At 46.6% G+C, this 17,301-nt stretch overlaps 7 protein-coding genes across 7 annotated transcripts; 2 read left to right on the plus strand and 5 right to left on the minus strand.

Moving 5' to 3' along the window:
- Window positions 1-2,601: 2,601 nt before the first annotated feature.
- On the minus strand, window positions 2,602-2,925 carry PHALS_00516 (uncharacterized protein; the record flags this gene model as incomplete). Its single annotated transcript, XM_024717113.1, has 1 exon — window positions 2,602-2,925. One exon carries the CDS (start codon window positions 2,923-2,925, stop codon window positions 2,602-2,604), a length of 324 nt encoding a protein of 107 aa, XP_024572563.1.
- A 5,497-nt stretch (window positions 2,926-8,422) lies between these two features.
- On the minus strand, window positions 8,423-9,532 carry PHALS_00517 (uncharacterized protein; the record flags this gene model as incomplete). Its single annotated transcript, XM_024717124.1, has 1 exon — window positions 8,423-9,532. The coding sequence occupies one exon, from the start codon at window positions 9,530-9,532 to the stop codon at window positions 8,423-8,425; it is 1,110 nt and encodes a 369-aa protein (XP_024572564.1).
- A 253-nt stretch (window positions 9,533-9,785) lies between these two features.
- On the minus strand, window positions 9,786-10,841 carry PHALS_00518 (glutamine amidotransferase class-i; the record flags this gene model as incomplete). The annotated part of the gene is made up of 5 exons (XM_024717135.1): window positions 9,786-10,357; window positions 10,413-10,515; window positions 10,578-10,609; window positions 10,677-10,708; window positions 10,780-10,841. The coding sequence occupies 5 exons, from the start codon at window positions 10,839-10,841 to the stop codon at window positions 9,786-9,788; spliced, it is 801 nt and encodes a 266-aa protein (XP_024572565.1).
- Window positions 10,842-10,989: 148 nt separating this feature from the next.
- On the plus strand, window positions 10,990-11,838 carry PHALS_00519 (short-chain dehydrogenase; the record flags this gene model as incomplete). The annotated part of the gene is made up of 1 exon (XM_024717146.1): window positions 10,990-11,838. One exon carries the CDS (start codon window positions 10,990-10,992, stop codon window positions 11,836-11,838), a length of 849 nt encoding a protein of 282 aa, XP_024572566.1.
- Window positions 11,839-11,999: 161 nt separating this feature from the next.
- On the minus strand, window positions 12,000-13,932 carry PHALS_00520 (aldehyde dehydrogenase; the record flags this gene model as incomplete). Its single annotated transcript, XM_024717157.1, has 9 exons — window positions 12,000-12,017; window positions 12,082-12,744; window positions 12,814-12,880; window positions 12,951-13,198; window positions 13,269-13,377; window positions 13,440-13,620; window positions 13,679-13,709; window positions 13,768-13,826; window positions 13,884-13,932. 9 exons carry the CDS (start codon window positions 13,930-13,932, stop codon window positions 12,000-12,002), a joined length of 1,425 nt encoding a protein of 474 aa, XP_024572567.1.
- A 103-nt stretch (window positions 13,933-14,035) lies between these two features.
- Window positions 14,036-15,127, plus strand: PHALS_00521 (Predicted glutamine synthetase; the record flags this gene model as incomplete). The annotated part of the gene is made up of 2 exons (XM_024717168.1): window positions 14,036-14,326; window positions 14,396-15,127. The coding sequence occupies 2 exons, from the start codon at window positions 14,036-14,038 to the stop codon at window positions 15,125-15,127; spliced, it is 1,023 nt and encodes a 340-aa protein (XP_024572568.1).
- Window positions 15,128-15,494: 367 nt separating this feature from the next.
- PHALS_00522 (endoplasmic oxidoreductin-1) lies at window positions 15,495-17,024 on the minus strand (the record flags this gene model as incomplete). Its single annotated transcript, XM_024717179.1, has 1 exon — window positions 15,495-17,024. One exon carries the CDS (start codon window positions 17,022-17,024, stop codon window positions 15,495-15,497), a length of 1,530 nt encoding a protein of 509 aa, XP_024572569.1.
- Window positions 17,025-17,301: the final 277 nt, after the last annotated feature.

The raw sequence follows: 17,301 nt of genomic DNA on the forward strand, positions 1-17,301 counted from the left end.
TAACTCTTCTGTTTAAAATGTAAAATGTATTTATTTGTTTTATCTGCGGCAAAGCCACCTAATTTTAAATGTATAGATTTTCCTCAATATATATAGTAAAATCTAAATACATGTATAACTACTGGCTACCCCGCCACGTACCGTATTCTTATTTGGGTGCAGTCACACCATGCCCATCTGGTGTGACACTCCCCTGTAATTAGGGTACGTATAATTCCGTTAAAGCTAGGCACACGTCGCGCCGCTGGTGTACCTTGCCCCTCCTCTTCTTCCTAGCATGGAGAAGGAGTATCGGACTCGCAGTCGACATCCTCCAAATCCACGACTTGGTACTCCGTCGCCGGCGGTGGTCGTGGTGCGCGGTGCTCGATTGCCGAGGGCTTGGGAATGCGCTTCTTTTGAAGCCGCGAACGCGCTGTCCGTTGGTGCATCGCGTGCAGAAAACGAGGAAGGGCTCTGTCGGCGGGCACTCTCAAAACCTGCGAGACTGGTGTCTTTCGTGTCCTAGACACAGAGCTTATTGAGCAGAGAATGCGTACAGAAGGTCGTTGGGATGTGGAGGCGTCTATGATACGCGAGCCTCGTACGAGGCGACAGCTAAATGTGAACTGTGGGTGTTAGCAATTTTGATGTGGGAGAGTGTAACGAGATTAGACGTACACTGGTTTGAAGAGGTATTTCTAGGGCAGAAAAGAAATGATCAGAGGGATCATGACGTTCCTCGCCGTCGAACGCCCCGCGCTTCTCGGCAATAGCCGAACAAGCCGAAGGGCCATGAGCTGAGCTCAAGCCATGGCCCTGAGCTGCTGTGGTCGCAGACTCACTCATATAAGAGATCACAGAGCTCGAAGGAGCGTAATGGATTATGTCAGCCTCTGCATATAGGTGAAAGTTCCTCGATGCATGACACCACCGACGTAGCATGTGACAGACTACATTTTTGACATGCAACTACCTCCACATTAAGACGACCAGGCTTTTAATTAATCTCGAATGTATACTTGACGGGAAAGTATGATAAAAAACTTACTGAAGGGTGTGTTCTGAACAAGACGAGATCATATTTTTTTCCTACTAACTCCTTGTCATGAACTGAATGACTTTCTCGCTCGTGTCAAGCTGACAAAACTAGATGCGTTGATGCATTCGTACCCATTAGCACCCACTTGAAGCAAAGTACAGCCTGTGTCAAAAGGTTCGATCGTCACAAAATCTTGAGATGGCTGGTGCAAAATCAAAAAGGAATTGATAGTGACGCATCGCGTTTCCTTGAACCCAAGTCAATTGATATCTTTTTGCAAGGAATCCTGCCAAGTCAGCATAATTCAAATATGCTGGTGCAATATTTCTGTCAAGCAAATTTTATTTCATGGAACCCATTAGGGTAGCGGCAACGGCTAAGCATCTTTTCGGTCTTGATTCTTGCTGTATCTGATTGTAGATCATATTTCTAAATAGCAACCCAGAAATGAGACTTGGTCAGCAGCAGTGACACATTTGTCTGTTATAGACAATATCGTATCTAAGTACACTCGAGCACAGCTCACGAGGGTTTGATATGAATATCCGCAACGAGCTTCTGTGCCTTGCATGACAATATACGGCTCGCACTGAAAAGGTATATGTATACACGATGCGCCCTCGAAAATTATATTACCAGACGATTTAGTCTTCCTCATGCATCAAAAGTGCAAGAAAATGAGTATAAGTAGAACATTCCGCATGCATAGAGTACTCGTTGTAGGGATATCATTTAATCTCATGAACGGCTCATAGTATTTGCCAAGCTGGTCAAGACTACTAAACGATGTGCAACCAACCATGCTTCCTAGTAAATGGCGTTCGCGCTGAGATGAAGGCTACATTTAACATATCATAAACATGCACAATTCCCCACTTGCCGTCAGCTTTTTGCGACAAAAGGCTGACGCCAAAGTGAGAGGTATCCGCTCTCCCCAATCACAACTCAAATTCTTATGGGGTAAGCCAAGAAAAATCGCACCATTTCTGCATTTAGTGAGATAAATGCCTGGCGCAATGTATTATTCTGGAACCTGGCTAAATGTCTGCACACTACCTGATCTGTAATTACTATGTGTGGTGAGTCTCTCGTCACCACGTCGTGATGTCCTTCAGCAAAAAAAAATTGTAAGGTCCTTAAGGACAGCTTGTTTGCTTCTCACACTCAATGTTCATTAGTTGTCCTAAAATAAAGCTCATCCATTATCATCAATGAGCTCGATCCCTCCTTCAGTACTGACAGTAGCAGCTTGGCGATCTCGCGTTTTGCTATTTCTTGCATGCACTCTTGGTGTCAATTTCGCGAGTGCCACGAGCGTTTTTACCTGGGGCATTTGGGGAACTTACTTTACCAAAAACGCCCCGGCCATTCCATTCACAGGAATTATTCTTGCCCGATACAATCCCATGAAGCGTCACTAATCAGCACTGTACGGTGTTGCTGACTCAGCAGTACATTCTCACCGTGACAAGGTTGTGCTATCCTTATTGACATTTTTTCCTAGTACAATTACTTGCAACTTATAGTTTTTTTGTAATAAAAGTCCCTTCCTCGCAGACCGAGTCACTAAGCTGCTTAATTCATCTCCGCGGTATGAAACCTGAAGATGGCGGTAAACAATCGCTAATTTCCATCCCACCAGCCGCTGCTTTGGTGGAGTCGCGCTGGAAAAAGAAGCCGTATCTAAATACTTCAGCTTGCTGTCGTCTCATGCGAGAAAATTCCTGGAAAGCGCAACAACGCTCACTATTCTCCGTATCATAAGATTTATAGTCGGAAGACTGAAGCTCATGACCGGTCCTGACATTTAAGACTAGATCAAAATATTTTTGCCGGCATTTTGGATAATGCCGTGTTCCGCACAATCCCTGCGTCAAAAGTGCTACTGCTTGCGAGCAAGTCATATTATGATGTGAAACGGTAATTGCTCAGAAAAAAGTTTCACTTAATAAAATGCGTGTGTAGGGATGCGCCTACGACCGCGCCGACCCCAAAGCCTCTCAAATAATCAATGCTTTTTAGCCAGTTGATAAGAATTATATGTATGAAAGCTTAAAACACTCAGCGCAGTTATGTTTCGATTTATAACCATGAATCCAATCTAATGCATTGCGTAAGGCTAGAAGCCCATCTATCTACTATCACCAATATCCCGGTTTAAGTGCAATTTTTATTACTCCCCAGGGACAGCTCAATTGGCGCCCCAGCGCTGATAAGCGGTTAATGCTCGCCTGGGGATGTTCAATGATATGTAAATGCGCTGCTGAGATATTCCAGATAGGTCTACACCAGGATTTTTCGAAGAACAATCAGCTCATATCTTTATATCGAAGTACTCTTCTAAATCGATACATTCTTTAGCAGCAAAGAGAAAAAATGTTTTTTGAAGTATAAAACTTAGACTAGATGTGCTTTTGACACAAATTCGAGCCAGCACAAAGCACCCGTGATCGTCGATCTAGCACGTCGCGCGTGATGTTTGACACAAATATGCAATGTCGCCGAAAAACGAGGCATTTTCACTGTGAAGAATTTTAAGCAACATATTTTGATATTATTCATAGCATTTTTGCAGTGCTAAAATTACATGCGATCGCAATCCTTGTCCGTACTTCTAGGACAAAGTGATTTTTTGGACAAAATCATAGATTAGAACTCTAGTAGGCAGGGTGACGGCAGCCCCTCTTCCAAAAAAGGTATCTATTACCATGAAGGGTCTCTGCATAGGTATGCCCTAGGTTGAAGAACGCTTGAGTCCACAAACCTCTTTCAAGAGAACGGTCAGTGCTGAATTGAATGCAGAACGCAACTTTCGCCTCTCAGGGCCACATGGATTTGCGGAATTTTAAGTTTTATGAGCGCACCAGAGGCAATAGACATCCAAAAGGTTTAGAAGGATGAAGAAAATTTGTAGCTGCTGAGCGTAGCCGTTGTGATCGCAGATACTGCATGCATGAAAGAGATTTACATATATGCCCTGCGTGTCCATTTTGATCAGATAAAGAAACGAAGGGTCAATTCTCCACCCGCAAGGTTGTCCGAAAGGCTCCTCACATAAAATCGTAAAATCATCGTAGGTGCGAGGCGACAAAGTAGCTGGCGAGGCCAAACCACTTGCGCAAGTCCTTTTGGGCCTTTGAAACCGGCCAGTCTACAATGGCCTTGACATTAGAAGGATCCGCTTGAAGGCCACGCTTCCCAAAGAAGCACCTTAAAAAGGAGATTTCTTCCGCGCCGAAGATGCACTTATCGGCAAAAGCATATAGCTTGTTCGTGCGCATGCACCCGAGCACAGATCTTAAATGAACGATGTGGTTTTCCACATCTGTCCTCTCGTGCCCCGCGCGACTGTGGACAAAGATGTCATCAAAGTATGTCTGTACATACGCACGATGTGGTCTGAGCAACTGCATCACAAGACGTTTAAATGTTGTTGGCGCGTTTGACAGCCCTTGGGGCATCTCCAGCGACTTTCAGAGGCATCCCGCTCGGAGCACTCACCGCTGATAGCGATATATCACTCGCTCTCATGAGCAATTCGTAATAACCATCGACCAAGTCGAGTGCGCTTTAATTTATTCAGCCAACCATGTTATTCTGGAGAACATCCTTCCTAGGATTCGACGTCTTTGCCGAAATAGTGGCAGCGTTTAGCATATTATGAAGCGTGAACTATACGCAACTTGCCCCTCAGCTTTCGAACCCAAAACGTGGGTGTCAAATTGGGAGACTTGCTCGCACCATTCCTGCCTCGTGCTTTGCACGAAAAAACGCTTCAATGACGTCACACTGCTCGTTCGGCAGGGGGTATTGGCGTGTTGCGCTGTATTTGGTTCCCGGAACCAGGTCCACCTGATGACGTGCACCTCGGTTCGAAAGTAGGGCCGACGGCGTGTCTTCGAAGACGACGTCTTGGAATTCCTTTACCAAAAAGATAGAGCAGATTTGAGGGATTCTTCGGGATCGACGATCCACTTCGTGCGTTCAGCATCCTCTTGGTGTCTTCTATGACAGTTTCAATCAAAAATCGACTACGAGTTGATCTCTTTGTTCAGTCGTATAATGACCACCTCGCCTAAATCGCTGCCTTTAAGGAACCGCCAAACTCTTCAAAGAACATCAGTCCAGCTCAAGAACAATATACACCGCGGAAAAACCCTCAAGGGTGGCGTCGCCGTCTTTATCTCCCGTCATACCTTTAACAAGGGCAGATAGCTGTTTGCTTTCGTCTACGGCACATCCTGGATGAGGGTCGACGCCCTGCGTCTTGCAGCTATCACAGGTGACACCGTCGCGTTTTCGCAGAGGTTGTACGTCTCGGCGAGACCAGTACTCAGCGTCGCCCAGTGACCCACTCCCTGCTCCACCAGAGACCTGATGCTATAACAACACCCGATGAATAACCGCTAGCTCCGCAGTATTCGTCGATAACGTACCACTTCATGCGCTTTGTCCGAGATGCCCTGGATCTCGTCCGACCATGCCACTCTTGGCATGCAGCGACTGCTACGAAATGTGAGCAGAGCACAGGGGATTACGTGCTGCTCCACGCACATCACTCGGGCTTCGCCTTCGATGCCTCGGTCCTTGGCCGACCATGCCACGCATGGCATGCTGCGACAGCTCCGATACTTGAGCAGCGCTTTGTGGGTTATCTGCCACTCCACGTTTAGCCCTCGAGCCATGCTCAGCTCTCCTAATATAAAACCTTTCGTGTTCTACAACTCGGATGCTGTGATATCCAGCACGTCGTTCGTCACGGTTTATTGCCCGTGCCAATAGCGCTTCTGCTTCCTAGCAGAGGTGAATTCATGAAAGCTCCACCAGGAGACGTGTGCGAACGCGCCCAAGAGCTTCGACCACCAGTCGATCCTTGGCTCGCGATGTTTTAACAATGTCATATCGAGGATGAGGTCATACCTTGAGTCCAAGTCTAAGACTAAGCAGCGTTCTACGCTATCAAACTCAAGAAACTTGACATTGAGGTCCACAGGGACCCTCGGCAACGTGACACAAGCCCCCGTCGCTAAGCGAAGAGTGGCGATGCCACTCAACCGCGCCTTCAGCTCCTCAGCATAAAGTTGACTTCCTTCGATCGTGGAGCGTTGATTATAATTGCTCGATGCCCCGGAGTCGATCAGGATCTTCGATGGCTTTTCAAGCCCTTCAAAGTCGCTTTTACGTCCAGCAAGCCCGGCTTGCACACATGTTTCATTTTCAAGAGCACGGAGCTCTTCGGGGCTGGGCCCTGCTGCCTTCTACCTCTTTGAGGCTCAACTGATCAGGGTGCCGTGCGCCTACTGAGTGTTGTTGTTTCTCCGCGACTAACCTGAAGGCTGGCTAGAAGTGAAAGTCGCGTTGATAAACCTTTATGCGCTTTGCGCAGGAGCAACCAGTCCGAAGTTGATGGGTACAAAACACCGTCGGGTGGTTACACGCTGGTCGACAGCTCGGAGCTGTCCCTCCTCTTTCTAAGCATAGCTAAAATCCATTGGTTCAGACCCGCTCGACGAGCTGCTAGGGTGTGAATTCAAACCAAGTTGTGCCGACTTGAATTTGAATGCGGTATCCAATGCCACGTTCACCGCTTCTTTAAAAGAAGACGGGTGCACACGGAGGACTTCTATTCTGGCCACACCAGTGCGGAGGCCATTCATAAGGACGGTCACTGCGACCGCCTCGGGGAGAGGATTTGCTGCCATCCCGGCAATGAGAAATTTTAACTCTTGGACAAAGTCCGCCAACTCCTTCTTGCCCTGTTGGGTAGCAAGAAACGTGATCGCACGCGATATGCCTGATTAGACGACGAGAACACTCGCAAAAGCTGACGCTTCTGCTCCTTCCAGGAGGAAAACTTTAACCGAAGCTCCCCATTTTCTTGCCTGGCCTAAAGCTTGGAGATAGCTGGCTCCACGCGCTGTTGCTCGTTTTGGATCATGGCGGATGCCATAACCTTCTCGGCCTCTCTCATTCAGAGCAGGAGATTCTCTACCGTTACCCTTGAAGGTCTTTACCCTCACCATGAGCGGCCTGGGTCGGGATAAATCATCCGTCGTCGTCGGTGGCGTCATGGACGCTATCGACGCTGACAGCTTTTGCTGTAAGTGCTCTAAAAGTGCATTTTCATAATTTAAAAACGCCTTTAGGCGCACGCTTACCGCCTCGGGCCCTTGCCCCCTCATGGCCCAGCAGGGACATCAGCTTAATAAGCCGTCCTGCATGTCCTGGGGCAAACAGGAGTATTCCTCCGTCCTCACAGTGGATCAGTCGCAACGACTCAGGCGTAGATCGACTACGAGCTCTTTTCTTATAGGAAGCTAAGCTAAGATCTTACGTTCTCTACAAAAAAAACTAATACGAGTGCAGCCGATCGCAATCCGCTGCCTCCAAGAGTACTTAAGACATTAGGCAACGTAAGTGTACTCTTCCGTTCAAAATGGAAACTGTATTTTGTTTTAGTTGCGGGGGAGCCGCCAGTATGTAAAACCCTAGGTTTTCCTTATTTATATAGTAATGCCTAATTAATATAGGAAGGCCTAATTGTTATAGTAATATGCATCATTACTGACAGGTAGCCACACCACTGTGTGATTACACCAACTTATGTTATCCACACTCATATACTGTCACATATCCGCCACTTTCATACAAGGGGGTACGTGTAACCCCGTTATACCATGTCAAAATATTTGCTCTGTACTTGTGGTCAGACTAGTTCTTTTGCTCAACCCTCTTTTGGTCAGGGACATTGGCTAATATACGATGATCTTTTTCGCCGCGAGATCTGCATGCAAGCCCTGCTATAAAATGAAGCAATTCAAGAAAGAAAATTTTGTCGTTGCCAACGACATGTTGGCGAACACCTTGTTTATGCACATACACTGGTGCAGTGCTCGGAAGTGCCTAATGTTGTTCTCCACATCTGACCCCTGTTCTCTGCACTACTCTTCACAAATATATTGTCGAGATAGATTTGTACATAGCCGTGATGTGGCCCTAAGAGCTGGGTAACCAGACGGTTGAACTTCGCTGATGTAATACAATGCGTGTGACATAAACAGAACTTCCCGCTTGGAGTGCTCGCCGCTATGAGATGGATATCGCGGTCTTTTTGGGTCAGATAACACCGGGTCAAGGATGAACAAAGTGCAGCTGACTATGCTATTCGCAGCACATCCTTCCCAGGAATCGACATTTTGTGCTGGAATAGTGACTGCATTTAATTAATGAAGCATATGACACAGAAGTGGTGAGATTGAATGAACATTGGCGATAAGTAATTGACTGTAGATATGATCAGTTGCTAACGCTTCAGTCTGGTCAAACGATTCGCAAACTGACAGCTTAGTGAAATTGTGTTGTAGCTGCTAAAACAGTTGATCTATATTGGTTTGTGTCAATTCACAAGCTTGAAGACCTACTAACACTTGATTTTTTCTCGAAAAAAAGCGGCGGCGGTGGTTCTCTTGGGAACAACAATCCCACTTTAACAGCGTCGACGGACATTTTTGTCAATTTTGCATCTCTTATACGCCTGTGGTCAATGCTTGGTTGATGTTGTGCGACCTTTTGCATTGATGTCTTTCTTAAGTGTACAAATCGATCATCACAGCAAAAATTTGTGATCTTGGCTCTCTCCGAGTCTGCACTTAGACTATGAGAATCATGTCTTTTGCTGCCCTTATTTTGTAACTCCGATGTGACTACAAATTTGTCAAGCATGTCCTGGTCGCACTGCACACTTAGATCTTGTTTCAACACTCTCGTATCGCCGTTTTCCTTCTTAACCTGGCGTAAGTTCGTCACCCCAACTTGTTTCGCCTGCGATTCACCAGTTTTTTCATTCACTGAATTCGTCGACTGCATTGTTATATTTTCTTGGACGACTCGACGTGTAGTAGGAGTCTTAAATTTGTCCACCTGTACACCAAGCGCATGCCTTAGATGAGGAGCTAGTGTATTGCCTAGACAGGACAGCGTGATAGTTCCAGTCACGCTTCCTACGCTTAAACTGCTGTGATCTCTGAGCTCCCACAAACCGCTGTGACTCGCCCACTCGCAAATGTGGAGCAGATTGTCGTTACTCGATGTGTCATCATCAAGCAGGTCAGCTTTTAGAGCTAGAGGCACGGCAGCAAAAGCTCGAAGTCGACCCCTACCGTGTTCCTTAGCGAGTATTAGAAGCGTCAGTGGTGCCTCGACATCTTGCTGCAGCTCGCGAACGAGCTCATTGGGACTTGCTTCAAATAAACACGATTTGCCATACTGCAGTTTAGTCACTGCAGGTTCATGAAGTCCATCCAGAGCTTCATTACAGGATAAAGTGTCGTCAAATAGGACAATCTCGTACTGTAGCAGCTGAAAGGCAAGCAATAAGGGGACAGAAATTGGAGATGGCACTGGATGAAGTGTGACGCAATCTATATACATTTGCAGCGTGAAGAGTAAAGAGGCAGTGTTTCGAGGTGTAGAAGTTATTGCGAGGTTGCCACATGTTGCGACAGAGACCATTTTAGATTCAATATATTCCAGTTCACACCGTTGCAGATGCGACTTTTCGCAAGAATTGGTATCCAATTACAAGACTAAGGGTGAATCATTTTGTCAAATTTGACACTGAATGTAGCTTGCCTCGCAATCATGCCGATGAACTGGATGATTCAACACAAGTACATGACAATAACCCCACAGAGCCTAAAGTTATCAGATAGCAGGTTCAACATTAATTATTCTCGTTGCTTAAGAATCTAGCAAAATTCTAAACTTAAATGGCTTCCAAAGCCAATTTGTATGGGAGTGCGAGATACTTAATAAAATTGCGCGTCTCACAGTGACGAATGTTTTCGTCCATGACGTCTGCGTCCAATCCAAGGCGCCATGCAATGTCGTAGCGAGACGGATCAATGTGCAGAATTTCAAGATCGTCGACATATCGATCTGCACTTTCCATATCTGCGAAAAATCCCAGCTCCACAAGTTTTGCTCTACGGCAGTATGTTAGTCGAGCCAGCTCGTGTAGGTCGTACTCTGGGTGATACTGCACAGCCCAGAAGTCCCCCTTTTTGTAGCGCACTGCTACAGCCTGCACTGCTGTAAAGTCATTGCCACAAAGAGTAAGTCCCCCAGGAGGCATGTGAGTCACCTCATCATTGTGGCTGGTGAATGCGTCAAAGACCGATGGTTTACCCTCAAACATTGGGTGTGCACGCCCCTCTGGCGACAGCTCAATTTTGCGAGCAATACCCATTTCGCGGCCTCGAGGGTTCATTCCACAATGGCCTCCAGCAGCAACCACTGCAATCTGAGCCGCCCAGCAACTACCATATTGCGGAATGCCTTACATGGCGTCTATGTGAGGCTTAATTTCATGAAATTGTAAAAAAAGTCGTACCATTTTCGAACACTTCCCTAGCAAAGTTAATCTGCTTCGTTACTCGCGAGTCACTGACGTTGTAGATTGTCAACGAGCAACCCGTCCATGCCACTGCGTGATACTACTACCACTGAGAAGGTCAGAATGTTGGCGAGATGTGTCAGGCATAATTTTGCAGATCACCTTGGACAGCTCAGGCTTTCGAAAATCGCTGTCTGCAGGATACACTACATCAGATGTAACTTCTATACCATAAGGCGCCGACTTCTTAAGCAGATCAACGTAGAGTTTTCCAGCAGTGCTTGCGCCACCCGCTTCAAGGTCAGCACGACCCTCAGGTGAGTACCCATCGATTACTAAAAATTTCAATGGAGAAGACGAATACCCAGCTGAGCTCAGTACGCGCGAGGTAGTGGGCGATCGGGTACACAAACGACGTGTCAGCATTCGAGCTTTGGATCAGAGACTGATGTATTTTATATTAGTTGCCACATTGTCATATCGGACTTAATACTTTTTAGGCACGGCAAATGCAATGTCATAATAAATTATAGCATTATAAATTGTAAGAAACCCCGTTGTAGACTTCTCCATAATGAGCACTATCGGATGTCGACTGGCCGGTCAGGTGGCAGTGATTACGGGCGCTGCTGGTGGCATTGGTCGCAAATCGGCCATTTTATTTGCCAAAGAAGGCGCCAAGGGAGTCGTATGCGCCGACGTGAATGCAAACGCTGCAGCTGAGACTGTACAGCTCGTGCACGAAGAGCTTCGAAAGCTAGGCAAGAATGACACGGTTGCCCTCGCCGTCAAGGCTGACGTGTCCAAGGCTAAAGATGTGGAAAATATGGTTAATGTGGCTGAAAAGGAGTTTGGCGCTCTAAATGTACTCTTTAATAACGCCGGCATCATGCATAGCGCCGACGACGATGCCATCACTACACCAGAGGATGTGTGGGACCTCACAATGAACATTAACGTCAAAGGTGTTTTTCTCGGCTGCAAGTACGGTATTTCGGCCATGCGTCGCGCTGGTGGAGGTTCTATCATCAATACGGCCTCGTTTGTGGGTATTCTGGGCGCGGCCACTCCCCAACTCGCCTACACGTCCAGCAAGGGCGCTGTTATCGCAATGTCACGCGAATTGGCAACAATTCATGCTCGTGAGAACATTCGTGTGAACGCTTTGTGCCCGGGACCGCTCAACACCGAACTGCTGCAAAAGTTTCTTGACACGGAGGAAAAGAAGCAACGTCGTCTGGTGCACGTACCCATGGGACGCTTCGGAGAAGCTGCAGAAATGGCCAAGGCCGCACTATTCCTTGCTAGTGATGACGCGTCTTACATCACTGGCACGTCGTTTGTCGTTGATGGCGGTATTACATCTGCTTACGTGACAAGCGAGGGCCAAGTTAATCCTTTTGGAGGCCCTGGCGAGGTTTAAAGCGATTGAGCATTCTCACATATGCGTAAAAAGATACCACCCATACAATTAAAAGTTCAAATTAGCTCATTTAATAGCATGATCGATCCATCGATACGCATTGTATGCACGATTTGCCTACAGCTCCCACTGCTAACGATGACATTGATAGTGTGTATATATCAAATGCGGAAGTTCCACTAGAAAAAAATCCAACGTTAGCGCGAAGAAGAGAAAGCAGGACTGATCAGTACAACGAATTACCGATTTCAGTTTTGTGACGCCACGAAATCCGTGTTTGGAAAGACTGATACCTTTGCCAGAATCGCGATTCCCAGTCCACGGTAGAAACGGATCCAACACATCGCACCGATTCATGTACACTGTACCAGCGCTTATCTTTGAGCCCAAATCCATCGCGTGCTCCCGATTCGACGTGAAGACCGAAGCCGTTAGTCCATACTTGCTGTGATTAATTTTTTCAACAGCTTCAGCGTCCGACACGACGCGCTCCACACCGACAATTGGTCCAAAAGATTCTTCCATCATGATGTCCATGGAGCCATTACAGTTTGCCAGCAAAGTAGGAGTATAAAAGCGGCCTTTACCAGACGCGTCTGTGTCCATTCCACTACCTGTTAGTTGAAGAGCGCCCTTAGCCACAGCATCTTTTACATGAGCATCAAGCATCTTCGGAGCAGTGGGAAGCGCCATTGGACCCATCGTGGTCTTTGCGTCTGTCGGGTCGCCCAGGATATACGCCTCGATAAGACTTTTGGCTTTTTCCAAGAATCGATCGTACTTGGACTCGTGGACATAAATTCGTTCCACACCGCAGCATGACTGACCAGCATTGTAGCAAACACCATCTACTAGCCCCTCTGCTGCGGCCTCAGCATCAGCATCGGCAGTAACATACCCAGCATCCTACAACAACCAAACATTTCCCGCTATAAATATCGATCGACCTATCGGCTTATATAAGTTGATTGATACATTTCCGCCCAATTCTAACGTCACATCAATTGATCGCTGGGCTGCCGCCTGCTGAACTTGACGTCCACTGAACACATCATAAGGAAAAGCACAATTTTAAACAATCATGACTTTTGAGGATTAAATGACAAACGCACCCTTGGACAGACCCCGTAAATGATACAAATGCAGTTTCCGAGCGCTGGATGATTTCCGAAGCAATGTCATGCTCAACGAGCGACGACTGGAGCACGTTTTGAGGAAAACCTGCTTGCTCGAATGTCTTTTGATAGTGCTCTCCGCAGAGAGGGGTACGCGGAGAATGCTTCAGCAGCACCGTATTTCCCGCAAGAACAGCAGGAATGATAGAGTTGACCGCTGTCATGAGCGGATAGTTCCACGGCGCCTGGATCAAAAGTCGTAATATTAATTTCGCTAGGGAGAAATAAAAGGTCAACTTTTGCCAAACTGTTTACAATGACGTATACGACGCCAACAGGTTCATGTGTGATCTGACGGAATAGACCATCTTTTTCTGGAAAGGAGTCCGTGCAAAGCGCCTCATTCGACAAGTATATAAGTGCCCTACAACGTCGCAAATGATAATTAAAATCTTATCCACGAAATATCGATTGCTTTATAAGTACTTGGCACGATCGATAGTGCCATTAATTTCGTTGAGTGCTTGCTGCACAGGTTTACCCATCATGCCAGAAATATCGTGCGCGATGGGTTCAGCGTTGTTTTTCAGCGCGTCAATCCACTTAGTGCACAATGCCTGACGCTCGCTAAGTGAGACGTTCTTCCAGTCCACCTGCGCCTTAACGGCTGCGTCGAGCTTAGCGTAAGCCTCAGCTCTCGAATCATAAGCAAGTTCACAAAAGACCTCGCCTGTGTACGGATTGTCCACCTTCAGTCTAAAAACAAACATGGTAAATAGTTGCTGGTCACTATTTCGAGTTCTAGCTCACGTACGCAGACGCAGCGAAGCCACGCTTTTGCACTTTCAAGACCAGGCAAGACACTAATTTGAGCTATAGCACAAGGTGCGAATTAAATGTAGAATCTTGAGGTTTAGAGACGCATCGTACTTGCGCGTTGGCGTGGCGTAACATGACGAAAACGAATTATGTAAGCCATTATTAATAGGTACGGCAACCGCTGATTCGCTAATTTTCGACTTCTCATCACGGTCGTAAAGACCTGATGGCGCGTCGCCATGAGTCTCCACAGGTCAATCTAAATGCTTTGGCGTAGCTCGCTTTTGGCCAGACATGGTCGAGCGCGTAAGTCATGGCTTAAGTCTTTGCATACACCTTCTGCAATCGCAGTTAATGAAGAAATTCGGTATCTGGTGGTCGACGGCTACGTCAAGACTGGCCGAGACACACTCATGGCAGGTGGTGCCACCACTGCCGGTCAGCTGTACGCTAATATGCTCATCAAAGCCACGAAGCACAGTATTCAACGATCTGCAGCGTGTGATCTTATCTACCCTGCCGACTTAGGATTTGTGACACCAGATTTATCCAAGGTACAACTGATTCTTTATATGATCTCATTCTGCAAAGCCAACCTTAGTGTGGTTATTTATGGTACTCAGTATCATGGTGTAGGCTGGTCTGGGTCTTCTTTGGCGGTGCACGAGCGTGATGATCCATCGGTGCATCAAATGATGAATCTCGCTCGACAGAGCTTTGCTTACGGTGTACCACAATTCGGTAGCTGTTTTGGACTGCAGATAGCTGTAGCAACTGCTGGTGGCGTGGTTCAAAGGAATAGGCGAGGTAAAGAACTTGGTATTGCGCGCAAAATTCGGCTAAATGCTGCAGGGAAGGCTCATCCGATGTACGAGGGCAAGCCGACAGTGTTTGACGCTTTCAGTAGCCATAAAGATGAGGTCCGAGTCATTCAACCAGGGGGGCTACAGCTTGCATTCAACACATTCACTACAGTGCAGAGCGTGTGTCTAAGATACCTCAAGGGCGAGTTCTGGGGACTGCAGTATCATCCGGAGTATGATCTGCACGAGATGGCACGCTTGTTGCACTGTCGTCGTGTGATAAACACTCAGCTTGGGTTTTTCGAAAACTTAAAGGATGCTGATTGCTTCATCGACATGCTCGAGGAGCTAGCAGCCAATCCGAATCGCAGCGACCTTGCATGGCGAATTGGCTATGATAGAGATGTGCTCGATGAAGATGTGCGTACATGCGAGGTAAGAAATTTCGTCAAGCATTTAGTGATGCCGTACTTCATGCGGTGCCATGGTCAACGACAAAACAAAGAGGACGGGACAATAAAAGATGGCAGATGTTATCTTGAAGCGGTATGAGTGACTTGATCTTGTAGAGAAAAAATGCATTCAAGAAGTAACACTCATGAGAATAAATTCTGAAGCCGTAAACTACTTGGGAGGCATACACTTATACAATAGAAATTGCGATTTAAGTGGTAAATATGCATTAGAAAGGGTCATAGATACAGGCTAGATCGAAACGTCACTGGCGCACCATTAAAATGGCTCTTCAAATACGACTTTGGGCTGGCCACAATATTCAGTAGCTTTATATTGTTGCTGTTAGCTTTTTGATGCTTTAACTAGTTAGAAAAAACTACGCACTCGTAAATTCGCTGTTATTCAATAGGAAAAATGCACATACATAGAATATGCAGTTTATCCTTCTACCTTGACAATGAAATCAAACACTTTTTTTCTGTGCACTCAGTTGATTCATGCGCTTGCGAATAATGACAATGAAAACCAGCACAAGAAAAACTGCGCCTCCACATACAAAGCCGAACAACTTAATGGCCTCAATAAATTCAAGTTCTCGCATCATTTTGACGCCGTCTACACTTCGAGAAAGGTTGTTGGCAACATTTATCAGCGCAATGAGTTCGTTGCGGTGCATCTCCGGGATTGTCGCCACGTCTTCGGTAAGTAAAATCTTGATTGCCGTGCCCAATCCCATTATTTGCAGCTTGCCCCAGAGACGGCATCTTTCACAAGTAACACAGTCCATAATGCGACTCACGTTCTGGAACTTCGCACGAAACTGCACTTCCAATTGCTCTTTTTCTTGCTTGGCTTTAGTGAGTTGGTCAATCGACAGCCCATCGGAACGAACACGGAAAAGCGCACTCTCATCGAAACCAGACAAAACCGATGAGCACTCAGCAAATGCCGGACAAGAAGCTCCAGATGACCGAGCATCGTCCGATCCTTCCAACAACAATAGGCGCAATATTTCTTTCACACGAAGGTCGTCAACAGTATTTCCTGTATTGTAATTGTATGCCAGCAATTCGTGACGGTATTTGCTGATTGCACGCATGACAAACAGGTACGCAAAATACAGATTCTGCAGCCGTTCGCGATGTTTTCCAACTCTCTGGACAAACAGCGATGGATTCATGCCCCAATTCTCACCGAACTTATATGTTAATGCGATATGCGTATTAATCGATGCTTGTAGCCCACTGATGAGGCGGTAGTATACACGCTCTTCTAAACACATGCCATCTAGAGCACTTTCATCCGCAGGCGTAAAGCAATTTTCTTCGTAAATGGCCTTCCAGATGCGTTCGGCCTGGATGCCACTGTAACCAGTATATCTCTCGGGATTTTCAAGAAGATTGATATACGTCATTGTTTCTTCTGCCTCACCCTGTGTCGCCCATACATTAGAATTGGAGACCTCTTCCCACCCTTTAAAGCTTTTTCCTGCCACTGCATTCTTGCGCTCAACCTTTGACAATGTGCTCTCCCCCGTTTGCTCATCGCAAAAAATTCCTATCTCGTTCTTACTACCTTTCTCCTGGTGGTCCAGTTGATTCCAAGGCACTGGAATCTCGTGCGGTGGACACTCGCAGACCGCGCAGTCAATACTGGCACACATGCCGTCGTCCTGCCACGGCAAATACGGACACTCTTTGCCCAAATCCACCTTGAAGTACCGGAAGAACGTCAGTTGTGACAGCTCCTGCAGAAGAGGATGGAAAAACTCGTTCACCGCCTTGTCAACCGTTTTATAATCGCATGCCGAGTCCTGCACACTACCCTTCAGCTCTGGCGTCTGGCACACTTGGCACTGAAGGTAGTCCACCATATCCTTTGCAAATAAAGGCTTCGGCTTAATGTTAGCAGCAGATGCTTCGAAGGACTGCGCTGATGCAGCGATGGTGGCTGCACCGAGCAGTCCAAGACGCCGTAGGGACGTCGTTACCATGGCAAAGCAAATCTCTTTAAAACGCGATTGTCGAGCGAAAGTATTCAGTTTTAATGCAACATCGCACACAAATTAAAAATAAGGAAAGATAGCACTTCGTATTAGCCCTCCCAAAAAAAAATTGGCAGAAGAACAGAACATTTTGGTGACAATGTGAAAATTTGAATTTTGGTCGTAAACTTAATATAAATGTAAGAAAGTTCTTGAGATATGATTAGGAACGACACCCCTTTTTAGGGGTCGTGTAAGCCATGTCAAGCACGTGCTGTAGGGTTTT

Source organism: Plasmopara halstedii (genome assembly GCF_900000015.1).
Source record: "Plasmopara halstedii genome assembly, contig: Scaffold_113, whole genome shotgun sequence".
NCBI classification, from domain to species: Eukaryota; Oomycota; class Peronosporomycetes; order Peronosporales; family Peronosporaceae; genus Plasmopara; species Plasmopara halstedii.